The following is a 12,789-nucleotide window of genomic DNA, read 5'->3' on the forward strand; positions in this document are numbered from 1 at the left end:
GAAACTAAACAAAAATGACACATGTTCCTCTGTTGCAGTTTTGTTTATTTTATTTATTTGCAACTATAAATTGATTATTTAGAAAAAAGTAGGATACCCAGCAAGGACATGTCTTGGCACATTTTTTGTTGGATTTCTAATACAATTTCTGTGGCATACTGAACAAAACCATATCTCATCTTTTAGGAAGTTAAAAAAATTCAAAATACTGAGCACATCTAGTAAAAAAAAAATGCTTTAGTAAACCTGAACCTATTTACATCCTCTGGATGAATGGCTCTATGTCAGTCTATGCCATGTTAAGTGAAAACACTCTTATACATAAACATTTTTTTTTTACATAAGAAATATTAGAAGCCTGTTTCATTCATAATGCCTAGCAATATGTGGAATAAATAAACAGGATGTGAACAATTATTGCACTTTTGCAAAATGAACAATATACTAAATTCTCATCATCACACAAACATCAAACATTATGCACAAATCTAAAATATATATTTTTTTATATTATAGTATAACAAACATATTAGTTGAGTTAATTTGCTGGAGGTCAAAATAAGATTGGTCCAATTTGGAAAGATATTAAACCTCATCGTATTGGAGACCCTAATTCACACTTATGAAAAGCAGAAGGACTGCTGTATAATTGTAAATAATTGATTTGCGTTTGTATTCTTTTTGTTAATTAATCTTGCCACTCCTTGGTAAAGCTACAGTTCAAGTATTGATAAACATATATCATAATCTGACACCATAATCATTTCTGACATCATTATACCTAATATAACATCAGGAGACATATTATATGAGAACTCATGATGTGTTGACTGGACACTAGCAAACACTGTTAAAAGTTCTAGTCTAAAAAACAATATATTTAAGTTGAATTGTGCGAATTGTTATCATTCAAATGACCTAATAGTACACTAATGTACAATAATCTTATTCATATGCATTTAAACATGCTGAAATTGTGATTATTATTTTTAGATACTATTCTCTATTTCAGAATGTGGAAACAAACAATTAAAAAAAAACAGTTTGTTTGAGGAAAAATGCAGAACTTTCTGTGCTACTGTTTGTTTGCTGAAGACAGTGGGAATGTTCAGAATGGAATACTAAAATACTGCACACTGCATGCTACACCATACTGTATACTACATATTATTGTAACAATATAGTATGTAAAAAATAATAGCACAGTATGTAATAAGTAATGTATCTAAAAATAGGTTTAAACTGTAGTATGGTACACTGTTATCACAATGTCGCATATTTTACATTAGAGAGAGGTGTCTGGTTACGATTTCAGAAATAAATATAGCAATTTTGCAATGTTTAATACAATTCTGTGTACAAATATTCACACTTTTGTCAGTCCAGTGAAATAATGAGTAATTATTGAGAAGCAGTGTACTGGTCAAATTATTGCACAGTTTGGCAAATGTAGTAAGTCATAAGAGTATTCAATGCAATCAGAAAATCTGCATACTAGCGCTGTCAAAAAGGTCAATTTTTTTTATATGTATCGATACTGAAATATCTGAAACAGTTTTGATCATAGACGGTTTCAAAACTCTTTCTCCGTAGTACTGATACACCGATACCAACTCTAAACTTGCTTCACAACATCAGTCGAGTGTTTGAAATAATTTTGTGATCTGATTTGGCTTCGAACGAGGCAGAAAATATATAATTTTTTTTCAGTGTTTTACCACCTCAAGAAGTTTTCATTATTGTAAAAATATTCCTCATTGTCAAGTTCTAGCCTTGTCATATTTATCATTTAATAGAAATCAAAAATGTTATGCCCTTAATGTTGTTCCCGTTTTTCCCTGTGGTATCGAAAATGGTATTGAATATCGTATCAAGGTTAGAAATTCCAGTATCGTGACAACACTAGTGCAGCCTTCCTAGTAGGAGTAATATGATAGTTTGCCATTGTGAACATACCCACTGTGCTATAGCCGAGGACACTCAATTGGTTAGTCTACAGCATTACTGTATAAACGTGGCACTGAGCTCAGAGCTGGGAATCTGCCCCCAATGTGTTCAGATCATCTCGGGTATATTTCTCTGACCCTGAGCGGAAGCCCGCAGAGATCTCTTCAAATGTCCGCCCTTTGGTCTCAGGAACTTTGAAGTAGGTGAAGACAAAGAATATCAGCAGGAGGACAGTGAAGATGATGAAAACGTACGGCCCTGTCAGTTCCTATCAACAGAAAAAACTATGAGTATTTAAAGAAATGTGAGAACAACAAGAAAATAAATACTATAACTGTGTTATGTCCGTGTTATGTAATGTTTCCATACCTCAACATACTGGAAGCTCATTCCCACCAAGAAGTTGGCAAACCAGTTGGAGAAACCAGCAACAGCGATGGCAGAAGGCCGGGGACCTTGACTGAAGAGTTCTGCCACAATGAACCATGGGATTGGGCCTGGTCCAATCTCGAAAAATGCCACAAAACTGAAGATGGCGACGATGCTGACATATGACATCCATTTCACTTGATCCTGCAAAGGACAATTAATGAATAAACACCATTAAACACCAGTTTACACATGAACACTAACAGAAATTAAGTACATCAATGTAAGCAGATACATACTAGTAACGCCATAGCTATGGTCATGAGAACAGAAGAGACAGCCATTCCCATCAGCCCAATAAGATGTAGTGATCTTCGACCAGCTCGCTCCACTATGAACAGCTTAATTAGAGAGAGATACAAGCATTTTCATCCAAAACACTGTAATGCACCTCATCAAAGGACAAAATCACAAAACATATGTTCGTACTAACTTACCGACACAACTGTGAATGCTGTGTTCACAACTCCAGCACCAATGGTGGCATAGACCGGCTCAGACACTCCTGCTTTCTCAAATATACCAGTGGAGTAATAAAAAACCTGAAAAACACAATTACATGCACTTAACATTCAAATCACTGACATGACAGCTATAGCTGAACATTAATAGGTGCACCAATGGCCAACTAACTAGCTTTGTAATACATTTATTTATATTAACCGGGGCAAATTAGTTAATAATAATGTTAATAAACATATCATTAAAAAGTTTATGAAATTGTCCATAAATTTACCCTTGCTGTTACAGCCATATGACACATGCTTTATCCAGTTTTTGAAGATCACAAAACAACCGTTTTCTCATTTACACTCACCAATGTGAAAAAATTAAATAAAAAAGCGAAATCAAACCATAAAGCATCATTTAAAACAAAACTTTTATTATTAGTAATATTAGTAGCAGTAGTAGTAGTTTTAATTATGAACACTGCCTGTCAAAAGTTTGGAATAATTATGATTTTTTTAATGATTTTTGAAAGAAGCCTCTTATGCTCACCAAGGCTATATTTATTTGATAAAATATTCAGTAAAACAGTAATATTGTGACTTTTTTACAATTTAAAATAAATATTTTCAATTAAAATATACTGTATATTAAAATGTCATTTATTACTGTGATGGCAAAGCTGAATTTTCAGCAGCCATTACTTCAGTCTTCAGTTCATCCTTCAGAAATTATTCTAATAGCACGTTCAAAAAAAAAAAATCTTAATTATTCCTAATTTTTTACCGGTAGTGGGTGTAAATATATATATATATATATATATATATATATATATATATATATATATATATGTAACTTATTTCAAAAAGTGAAACTTTCATGTAGTCTAGATTCATTACATGTAAAGTAAAACATTTCAAAAGTTTTTTTTGTTTTAATTTGAATGATTAGAGCTTACAGCTCATGAAAGTCAAAAATCCAGTATCTCAAAATATTACAATATTTCCTAAGATCAATCAAAAAAGGATTTGCAAAACCGAAAAGTTCAAGTTCTTTAAAGTATGTTCATTTCTGCACTCAATACTTGGTCGGTACTCCTCTAGCACAAATGACAGCATCAGTGAGGAGTGGCATGGAAGCGATCAGCCTGTGGCACTGCAGAAGCACTACAGCTCGTCTGTATTGTTGGATCGACTGTTTCTCATCTGTCTCTTGAAAATATCCCATAGATTCCATATGGGGTTCAGGTCAGGCATGTTGGCTGGCCAAACAAGCACAGTAATATCATGGTCAGCAAACCACAGCAAACAAAATGTGGTTTTGGCACTGTGGGCAGGTGCTAAAGTCCTGCTGGAAAAGGAAATCAGCATCTCTATAAAGCTTGTCAGCAGATGGAAGCATAAAGTGTTCTGCTTTGGACTTGATATAAAACAATGGACCAATACCAGCAGACGTCACGGCACCCCAAATCATCACTGACTTCGGAAACTTCACACGGGACTTCAAGCAGTTTGGATTCTGTGCCTCTCCAGTCTTCCTCCAGACTCCAGACCTTGATTTTCAAATGAAATGCAAAATTTACTTTTATCTGAAAAGAGGACTTTGGAGCACTGAGCAACAGCCCAGTTCTTTTTCTCCTTAGCCCAGGTAAGATGCTTCTGACGTTCTGTTTCAGAAATGGCTTGGTAGCCCTTTTCCTGAAGACATCTGAGCGTGGTGACTCTTGATGCACTGACTCCAGCTTCAGTCTGTGGTTTCAAAGAACAGGAGATACCTGGAATTTATACTGTAGGGATAGTAATTTAATGAAACTCAAATGTAAATATTCTAACATTTTGAGATACTGGATTTTTGACTTTCATGAGCTGCAAGCTGTAATCATCAAAATTAAAAAAAAAAAAAAACTTTTGCAATGTTTTACTTTACATGTAATGAATTTAGAATATACGAAAGTTTCACAAATAAATAATTCATGGCATATTGGTGCCATGCTGGTATTCTAATACAACAAGCAATAGAATTTGATGGAAAAGTATATTGATGGATCGGCTGATAAATGCTAGGTAAAGAAATAAAGAAAACGTACAGCATTTATACCGGAGAATTGCTGGGAGAGCTGCAGCATGATGGCAATGAAGATGGGCTGGCGGTAGAGCGATGAGCGGAAGAGCTCAGGCATGGTGACCTTCTTCTCCCTCATCATCTGCCTGCTCTCGTCCCTCATCTCCTGCATGTCTGCAGCCACATCTTCAGTGCCACGGAGCTTCTTCAGCACTGTGGAAATTAGTTAGTTAGGCTGACTGATGAAACCCTAGGCAACATCTTAAATTGAGTATTAAAAACTCACCACTCTTAGCTTTGGCCTCCTCGTTCTGGTTGATGAGAAGGTAGCGCGGGCTCTCGGGGCAGAAGGGCAGCAGGGCACACTGGACTATGGCTGGGATGAAAGTAAAGCCAAGTAGGAAAGGCCACATTGTAGGGGTCCCCATGATTTCTTTAATACCAAAGATCTACAGAACAAAGCAGGAGTGTTTCTAATGAAATACACAAAAAACACAAAGGTCACATCTATCTATGCAATGTAAAAGTCTTAATGATTACTAAAAGTGGTCTCATAAAAAAGATAACATATTAATTGACCTGTGCTATGAGGATGCCAATGACAATGCCAAGCTGATGAAGTGTGCCCAGTGCCCCACGTAATGAAGTTGGGGCGATTTCTCCTACATACATTGGTACAAAGCCTGTGGACAGGCCAGAGTAAAGGCCTACAATGAAGCGTCCGATAATAAGCATCTCCCAGGATTCAGCCAGCTTGGAAAAGCCCATTAAAGCAGCAGCGATGAAGGCCAGAACATTAACAATGAGCATTGAGTTCCTCCTGTTAAAAGATCCGAAAGAGAATGGGTAACACTTTACAATAAGGTTCATTCGTTAACATTAGTTAACTACTTTAGTTAACATGAACTAAGCATGAACAATACTTCTGTAGCATTTATTAATATTAGTTTATGTTAATTTTACATGAACTAACTATGAACAACTAACATTAACAAAGATTAATAAATACTGTAATAAATGTATTGTTCATTGTTTGTTCATGTTAGTTAATACATTAACTAACATTAACTAATGGAACCTTATTATAAAGTGTTACCAGAGAATGTGACACATGAATTCATGAATTCAGGATAAAAATTAAGTATTTGTAAAGTTCTGAATTGGTTGGTTAAGTTACCTGCCAAAGCGGTTTAGAAACAGCCCAACTGAGAAGGAGCCGAAAATGCCACCGACAGAAAATATGGCCACTGATACGGACCAGAGTGTAGTTAGAGTGGTCGACGGTATGTACTCTGAGTACCTCTTATACCACGTCTCATTGTAGAAAGCCTCGATGGTCTATGAGAGAAAAGAACATACTCTATGAAAATCATTAGGGAGGGTGTTTATTTGATATTTAATTTCAATTCGAAATTTTCTTTAAAAAAACAATCATTAACACACTATTATTAAATAAATTGTGATTTAATTATATTGTACAGTAAGTCAACAGTCATTTGCTGCAGCAGTTCTACATAACGCCAGCAGAGGGAGCAGTACTCCATGCTGACTACAGTGTCAAAACAGATTGCATAAGAAGCTGCTTAATTAACAAAACTGCAAACAATATTGTTGTGATTCAACAGTTTCTTCCTCAATAAATATGAAACAAGAAAGAAATAACATTAAAAGAATATTCAAAACTCTTCACTCATAAACAGTTCCTGCATGCTATTACACTGAACATGTGAACTACCATTCAAAAGTTTGGGGTCAGATTTATAGATATATATTTTAAAAAAAATGAAATACATTTTATTTAGCAAGGATGCATTAAACTGGTCAAAAGCGACAATAAAGATTTCTTTCAAAAACAATTTTAAAAATCCCAAACATTTGAAATGTATATAAAAAATGCTCACCAACAATTTACTAATAATCTTAATATCACAGTATTATTTCACAGTAATGAAGTCCTTATGCGTCCTTGACTTTTGACTTTCTCTCTTTATAAAAGACTATCGCTAAACTATGGCACATGATTTGCACTCTATATATAGAGTTTTCTCAAGCATATGTGAGATTTATCAGAACCCTTAGCTGATGTGATGTATTAAGAGGTCAAGGTCATTTATTCATTCATTGTAAAAAAAAAAAACATATTTGTTGCAAACTACAGGCAAGTCTAATACCTTTTTTATTACTTGATGCACATAACAGTAGCCTTGAAATAGAAATCTATTTGTCAAACTTTGTACTTGCCCGTTTATGGACAGTAGGAAAGGCTGTTATAAGAATCTCTTCTGAAGAGTTTCAGTAGTGCTGGTCTATTATTAGAATGCTCTGCATGTGTGAATCAGCATATCTTAAAAGGCTACACAAGAAGGAGGATTAATACAGCATAGTTTACACAGCTAATCTAAAATGAGATGCATTACACAATAACACTAACATACAAACATCAACAATACCCATATATCAATTTGTCAATTAGTAATATGCTGATGCTTAAGTGCTTATATGACAAATCATGTCATGTCTGTTATATGTCTAAAATTGTTCACCTTCTGAGGGGCATTGATGACTCCTGTGTTGTAGCCAAACTGCAAGGAGCCGATCACAGCAGTCCCAACAGCCATCATCAGCTGAAGCGTCAACTGCTGTAAGGGTAGAAGAACAACATATTTATGTATTTGTATATTTTTTTAATATATTTTAATATTTTAATATGGTTCATGATTAACCATTTAGTCCTGATTTTTAAGGAACAATATAGAGAATATTGATGTTTATAGCAAAATCTGAAATGCGGGAGCATTTTGCTGATAATGACTGTATGAATTTAATAATATGACATGTGGAATATTACTAAAATATAGAAATCCCATTTCAGCCACGGAATGAAAAGAATTAAAAAGGTATAAATATAATAGATGTAAACTTGCTATTCTGAGAAGAAAAGTCTGAATTGTGAGCTATAAATTCACAAAATTATGTTGCAGAAACAAAATAACCGAAATACTGAATTTTGAGACATAAACTCAGAAATCAGAGGGGGAAAAAAATCTGAATTGGGAAATGTAAACTCAGAATTCTGAGAAAACAAGACAGAACTGTGAGATGTAACATTTGAATTTCTTTAAAAAAAAAGTAATTGTTGGATATAAATTTAAAATTGAAATATGTATTCAGAATTGTGAGAGAAAAAGTCAGAACTTGGAGTTTATATATTGCAATTCTGAGAAAAATGTCAGAATTACAAGACAAAAAAGTTAGAATTGTGAGATAAACGTTTCTTTTTTTATCCCATGGTGGAAACGTGTTTACATACTAATAGATTTTGTAAGCTTGATTATTTATTTATACATTTACATTACATTTACATTTAGCAGACACTTGTATCCAAAGCAACTTACAAATGAGGACAATAAAAGCAGTCAAAACTAACAAAAGAGCTACAATATATAAGTGCAAATGGCAAGTCTCGGTTAGCCTAACGCAGTACATGTAGCAAGGTGTATATATATATACAGTATATATATTATACACACACACACACATACACACACAAAGAAAAACAAGTAGATAGAACAGAAAAAATAGAAAGCTGCTAGTTTTTAAAAAAAAATAATTAATAATTTAATAATAGGCATTTTAGATTAATTGTAGAGGTTTGATAGAAGTGGCTGGAAGACCTGCCAAGAGAGTATTGCAATATTGCAATAACACACACACACACATACACACACAAAGAAAAACAAGTAGATAGAACAGAAAAAATAGAAAGCTGCTAGTTTTTAAAAAAAAATAATTAATAATTTAATAATAGGCATTTTAGATTAATTGTAGAGGTTTGATAGAAGTGGCTGGAAGACCTGCCAAGAGAGTATTGCAATAGTCCAGCCTGGACAGAATCAAAAAAGCAGATCTTCAGGACCGGGCAGTTTTAACAATGTGGTCTGGGAAATTCAGCTTATCATCAATCACAACTCCAAGGTTTCTAGCTGTTTTTGAAGGAGTTATGAGCCTAACTGGATGGTGAAATTTTGATAAAAGTGATGGGTTTTATACATGCAAGGGAGTCAAAAAGGTGTGTACTGAATGTGCAGTTTTACTCTGCATAATACAATAGTCAGTTCTATATGATCTTTGCATTCCTTTTGCAGCTTTGCTAAAGCCAAAAAAGACATGAAATAGCTTAAACTGTTCAAATTATTTTGATCCTTTTTTTTTTCTCCTAACCACCATGTGAACAATGGTTTAGTATATTACACAGAACTGTGAACCTACTATGCAGGCAACAGTCAAAAAGGTGTGTACTGAATGTGCAGTTTTACTCTGCATAATAACAATAGTATGCATAATAACAATAGTATGCATAATACAATAGTCAGTTCTATATGATCTTTGCATTCCTTTTGCAGCTTTGCTAAAGCCAAAAAATACATGAAATAGCTTAAACTGTTCAAATTATTTTGATCCTTTTTTTTTCTCCTAACCACCATGTGAACAATGGTTTAGTTTATTACACAGAACTGTGAACCTACTATGCAGGCAACATGTGAGATGCTGAGGGAAACCCTGTTGATTATCAATATGATCCTATTACAGATCTAGCAGCACCTGAACCAACTCACGCACACGTACCATGACTACTCCAGCCTCTTATTCCAATCCACTCCAATCCATTCCAACAACCACAGGCTTTTACATAACAGGCTCAACATGCCTTCAAAGACAACGACTTCATCGTGCACACTAGCACGTAGGGTCAGATGAACTAAAATACTGCTAACCCCAGCATGTGATTTAATACGTGCTCCTAAGCATTATTACGCTAAATAACACTTTAGTATATATTTAGAGCTGAGTTTGATCTCGACTGGAGTAAAACTCTACAACTGTGTGTACTAAAAAGGCAAATCCCAAAAAAACTAAATGTTTTGAGAATAGGCCAGAATATTATTCTAGGAATCCTCTACTGTACTTGTCATACACTAGGTAGCAAACACTAGTTAGTCTCAATCTTAAGAAGGTTAAAAAGATCAGTAGCCTTTTAATAGTGTTTTAATCTGCCACCCTGCCTACTGCAGAAAACGCTGTGTTTTAACAAACATTCCCTGTGATAGAAACTAACTGTTATGGCAGGTTTGCTGTGGGACAATTGCGCCTACTGGCTGTCATGCTCTGTGCAGCTCTGACTTGACCACAGCACGTGTGCTTACATGTAACACTTAAACCTTGTTAAATATTATGTAACCACAGGTCAGTACATGCAATTAATTACAGTTGTAAAAAATGCATGAATAAAAACATAAATTGATGTGCATTTAGCAATGCTCACTGAGTAACATTGGCCTCAAATCCTTAGAAGCTTAACATTCCTGATGAAATGAACATATCGAATATTAATAAGCAATGCAAGGTCCACTGATCCACTGAATCAAAGGGGGTTTGACTTCAAAGGGTTTACAGCAGCACTTTTTCTAAATAATCTCAATTTAAGAGCACTGCTCTTGCACACGTTATAATAAACCAAAAGTCATTGTTCTACAAAACTTAGTTCATTATAATGCATATGCATATACATTAATCAAGTACAAAGCACTGATGGATCCAACAACAACAACAAGTATTTTGGATAGTGCAGTCAAACGATTAATCACGATTAATCTCATCCAAAATAAAAGTTTTTGTTTAGTCTACATAATGTGTATATACTGTGTATATTTATTATGTATATATACACACACACACGCACACACACACACACACACACACACACACACACGCGCGTACAGTATATATTTAAAAAAAATATTTACATGTATATTTTTATATTCATATCATTTATACTATAGATAAATATATTTAATATATAAACATAAAAATGTGTATATACTGTGTATATTTATTATGTATATATACACACACACACGCGCACACACACACACACGCGCGTACAGTATATATTAAAAAAAAATATTTACATGTATATTTTTATATTCATATCATTTATACTATAGATAAATATATTTAATATATAAACATAAAATGTTTCTTAAATATATACATGCATGTGTGTGTATTTATATATACAAAATAAATATACACAGTACACACACATATATTATGGAAACAAAAACTTTTATTTTGGATGCGATTAATCATTTGACAGCACTAATTTTGGAATATTTTAAATAAGAGAATCAATATGCCATGTAAACTCTAAATGTTACAAATTAATTTTACAATTTTGAAACAGATTTGTGTCTTAAAGTGTTTCAAAATTGATAAGTGTCTCAAAATAGGTTTTCTTTAATTCTGTAAATATTGTGTAAATATGAATTATGCAAAGTATTGTGTCTATACTCCCTTTGTGACATTAACTAACCCTGGCTGCAGCTGTCCGGTTCTCCTATTCAGAAGAGGCTGTGATCGCTTTTTTGTTCAGCCACTATCTCTTTCTCTCTTTCATCACATTACTTTCCTAGCAAACAAGATAAATGTAATTACTCTGTTTCTCCTCTAAACCCCTGAGTAAGGCTGTGGTCTGAGAGGTCTTATTAGAAGGTTTTACCACATATTTCCATTACTTAAGGGTTTAAACCAATGACACGAGGCCTTTGATGCTGGAGACAAAAATAGGCTTGTTTGATGGATGGACGGATGGATGGATGGATGGATGGATGGATGGATGGATGGATGGATGGATGGATGGATGGATGGATGGATGGATGGATGGATGGATGGATGGATGGATGGATGGATGGATGGATGGATGGATGGATGGATGGATGGATGGATGGATGGATGGATGGATGGATGGATGGATGGATGGATGGATGGATGGATGGATGGATGGATGGACGGATGGATGGATGGATAGACAGACAGACAAATAGATATGTAGATAGATAGATAGATAGATAAAGTTTCACTATTTGTCTAGATACAGATGCATACAAACCTCAACTCAAAAATATAAATGAGAGCTGAAGAGTTTTCAGTTCTGTCAGTCAAAATAATAATTTTTTTTTCTTGACCACTGGAGTCACTAATCAAAAAACAACAACTTTTCCCTCCCTAAATGACAGAATAAGACAAATCTAATTTTGCTTTCTTGGATGTTTTACCTGAAACTCTCTCCCCTCTAGTTATATTCCTCAGGTAGGCTACTACTGACAAAATATCACTACACTAGAATTATAAGGCAAGCAATATGACATTACCTTTTTATTAGAATCCATAGTGGCAGGTTAAAAATGCTTTTTTTTATTACAGAAGAATTATTTTCTTCTTTTCGTTGTTTTGTAAAATTGCAGTCCTAAAATCCACTTAACAAAAAAGCACGAAAATTATTACAATTTAAAATCCACAATGTATCATCCAATTTGTCATGTTGAAAGAAGCCCTCATGTCTTCTGTTAGTCGATCTTATATCGTCTTTGAGTCTGTCAGGTGCGTTCAGAGAACTGCCATCAGAGGAGTAAAGCGCTTAATATAAACTCTCTAAACCCGGCTCTGATTGGCTGTTGCTTGGTTACCGCTGTTCGAATGGTGATTTGTACACAGGCATGCTTAGAAATGGACGCCCCGATTGGCTGCACGTATTCAATGGAGTTACATAAATGCGTCGACTTTTAATCGTTGTAACCTGGACAATCCCGAGAGCGTGTTTCTAGATATCCATATACAATATGCATATATGTTTTAAAAATAGTTTTAATTATTAAAGCATACTTAATAATTAATACGCATGCAAATTTGATGTATTCTTTAACTGAGAGACTACAAGGAATAAATGGTTGAAAAATATTTCAATCTTGATGTTGACAAAACTAAATAATCTTATTTTTTATAATTTCTATAATTTCCCTTTTAGATTTTTTTTATAATGTATAATAATTTTTTATAATTTCTATT

At 34.0% G+C, this 12,789-nt stretch overlaps 1 protein-coding gene across 1 annotated transcript; it reads right to left on the reverse strand.

Moving 5' to 3' along the window:
• Positions 1-538: 538 nt before the first annotated feature.
• On the reverse strand, positions 539-12,334 carry LOC107591105 (solute carrier family 2, facilitated glucose transporter member 1-like). Its single transcript, XM_016280144.1, has 10 exons — positions 12,096-12,334; positions 7,428-7,523; positions 6,062-6,222; positions 5,464-5,704; positions 5,171-5,333; positions 4,910-5,097; positions 2,814-2,918; positions 2,616-2,717; positions 2,317-2,520; positions 539-2,215 (listed from the first exon to the last, which is right to left on the reverse strand). Exons 1-10 carry the CDS (start codon positions 12,111-12,113, stop codon positions 2,027-2,029), a joined length of 1,467 nt encoding a protein of 488 aa, XP_016135630.1. The 5' UTR covers positions 12,114-12,334; the 3' UTR covers positions 539-2,026.
• Between the last annotated feature and the right edge of the window lie 455 nt (positions 12,335-12,789).

The sequence above is a fragment of the Sinocyclocheilus grahami genome, unplaced genomic scaffold, assembly GCF_001515645.1.
Source record: "Sinocyclocheilus grahami isolate Dianchi unplaced genomic scaffold, SAMN03320097.WGS_v1.1 scaffold137.1, whole genome shotgun sequence".
Lineage (NCBI taxonomy): Eukaryota > Metazoa > Chordata > Actinopteri > Cypriniformes > Cyprinidae > Sinocyclocheilus > Sinocyclocheilus grahami.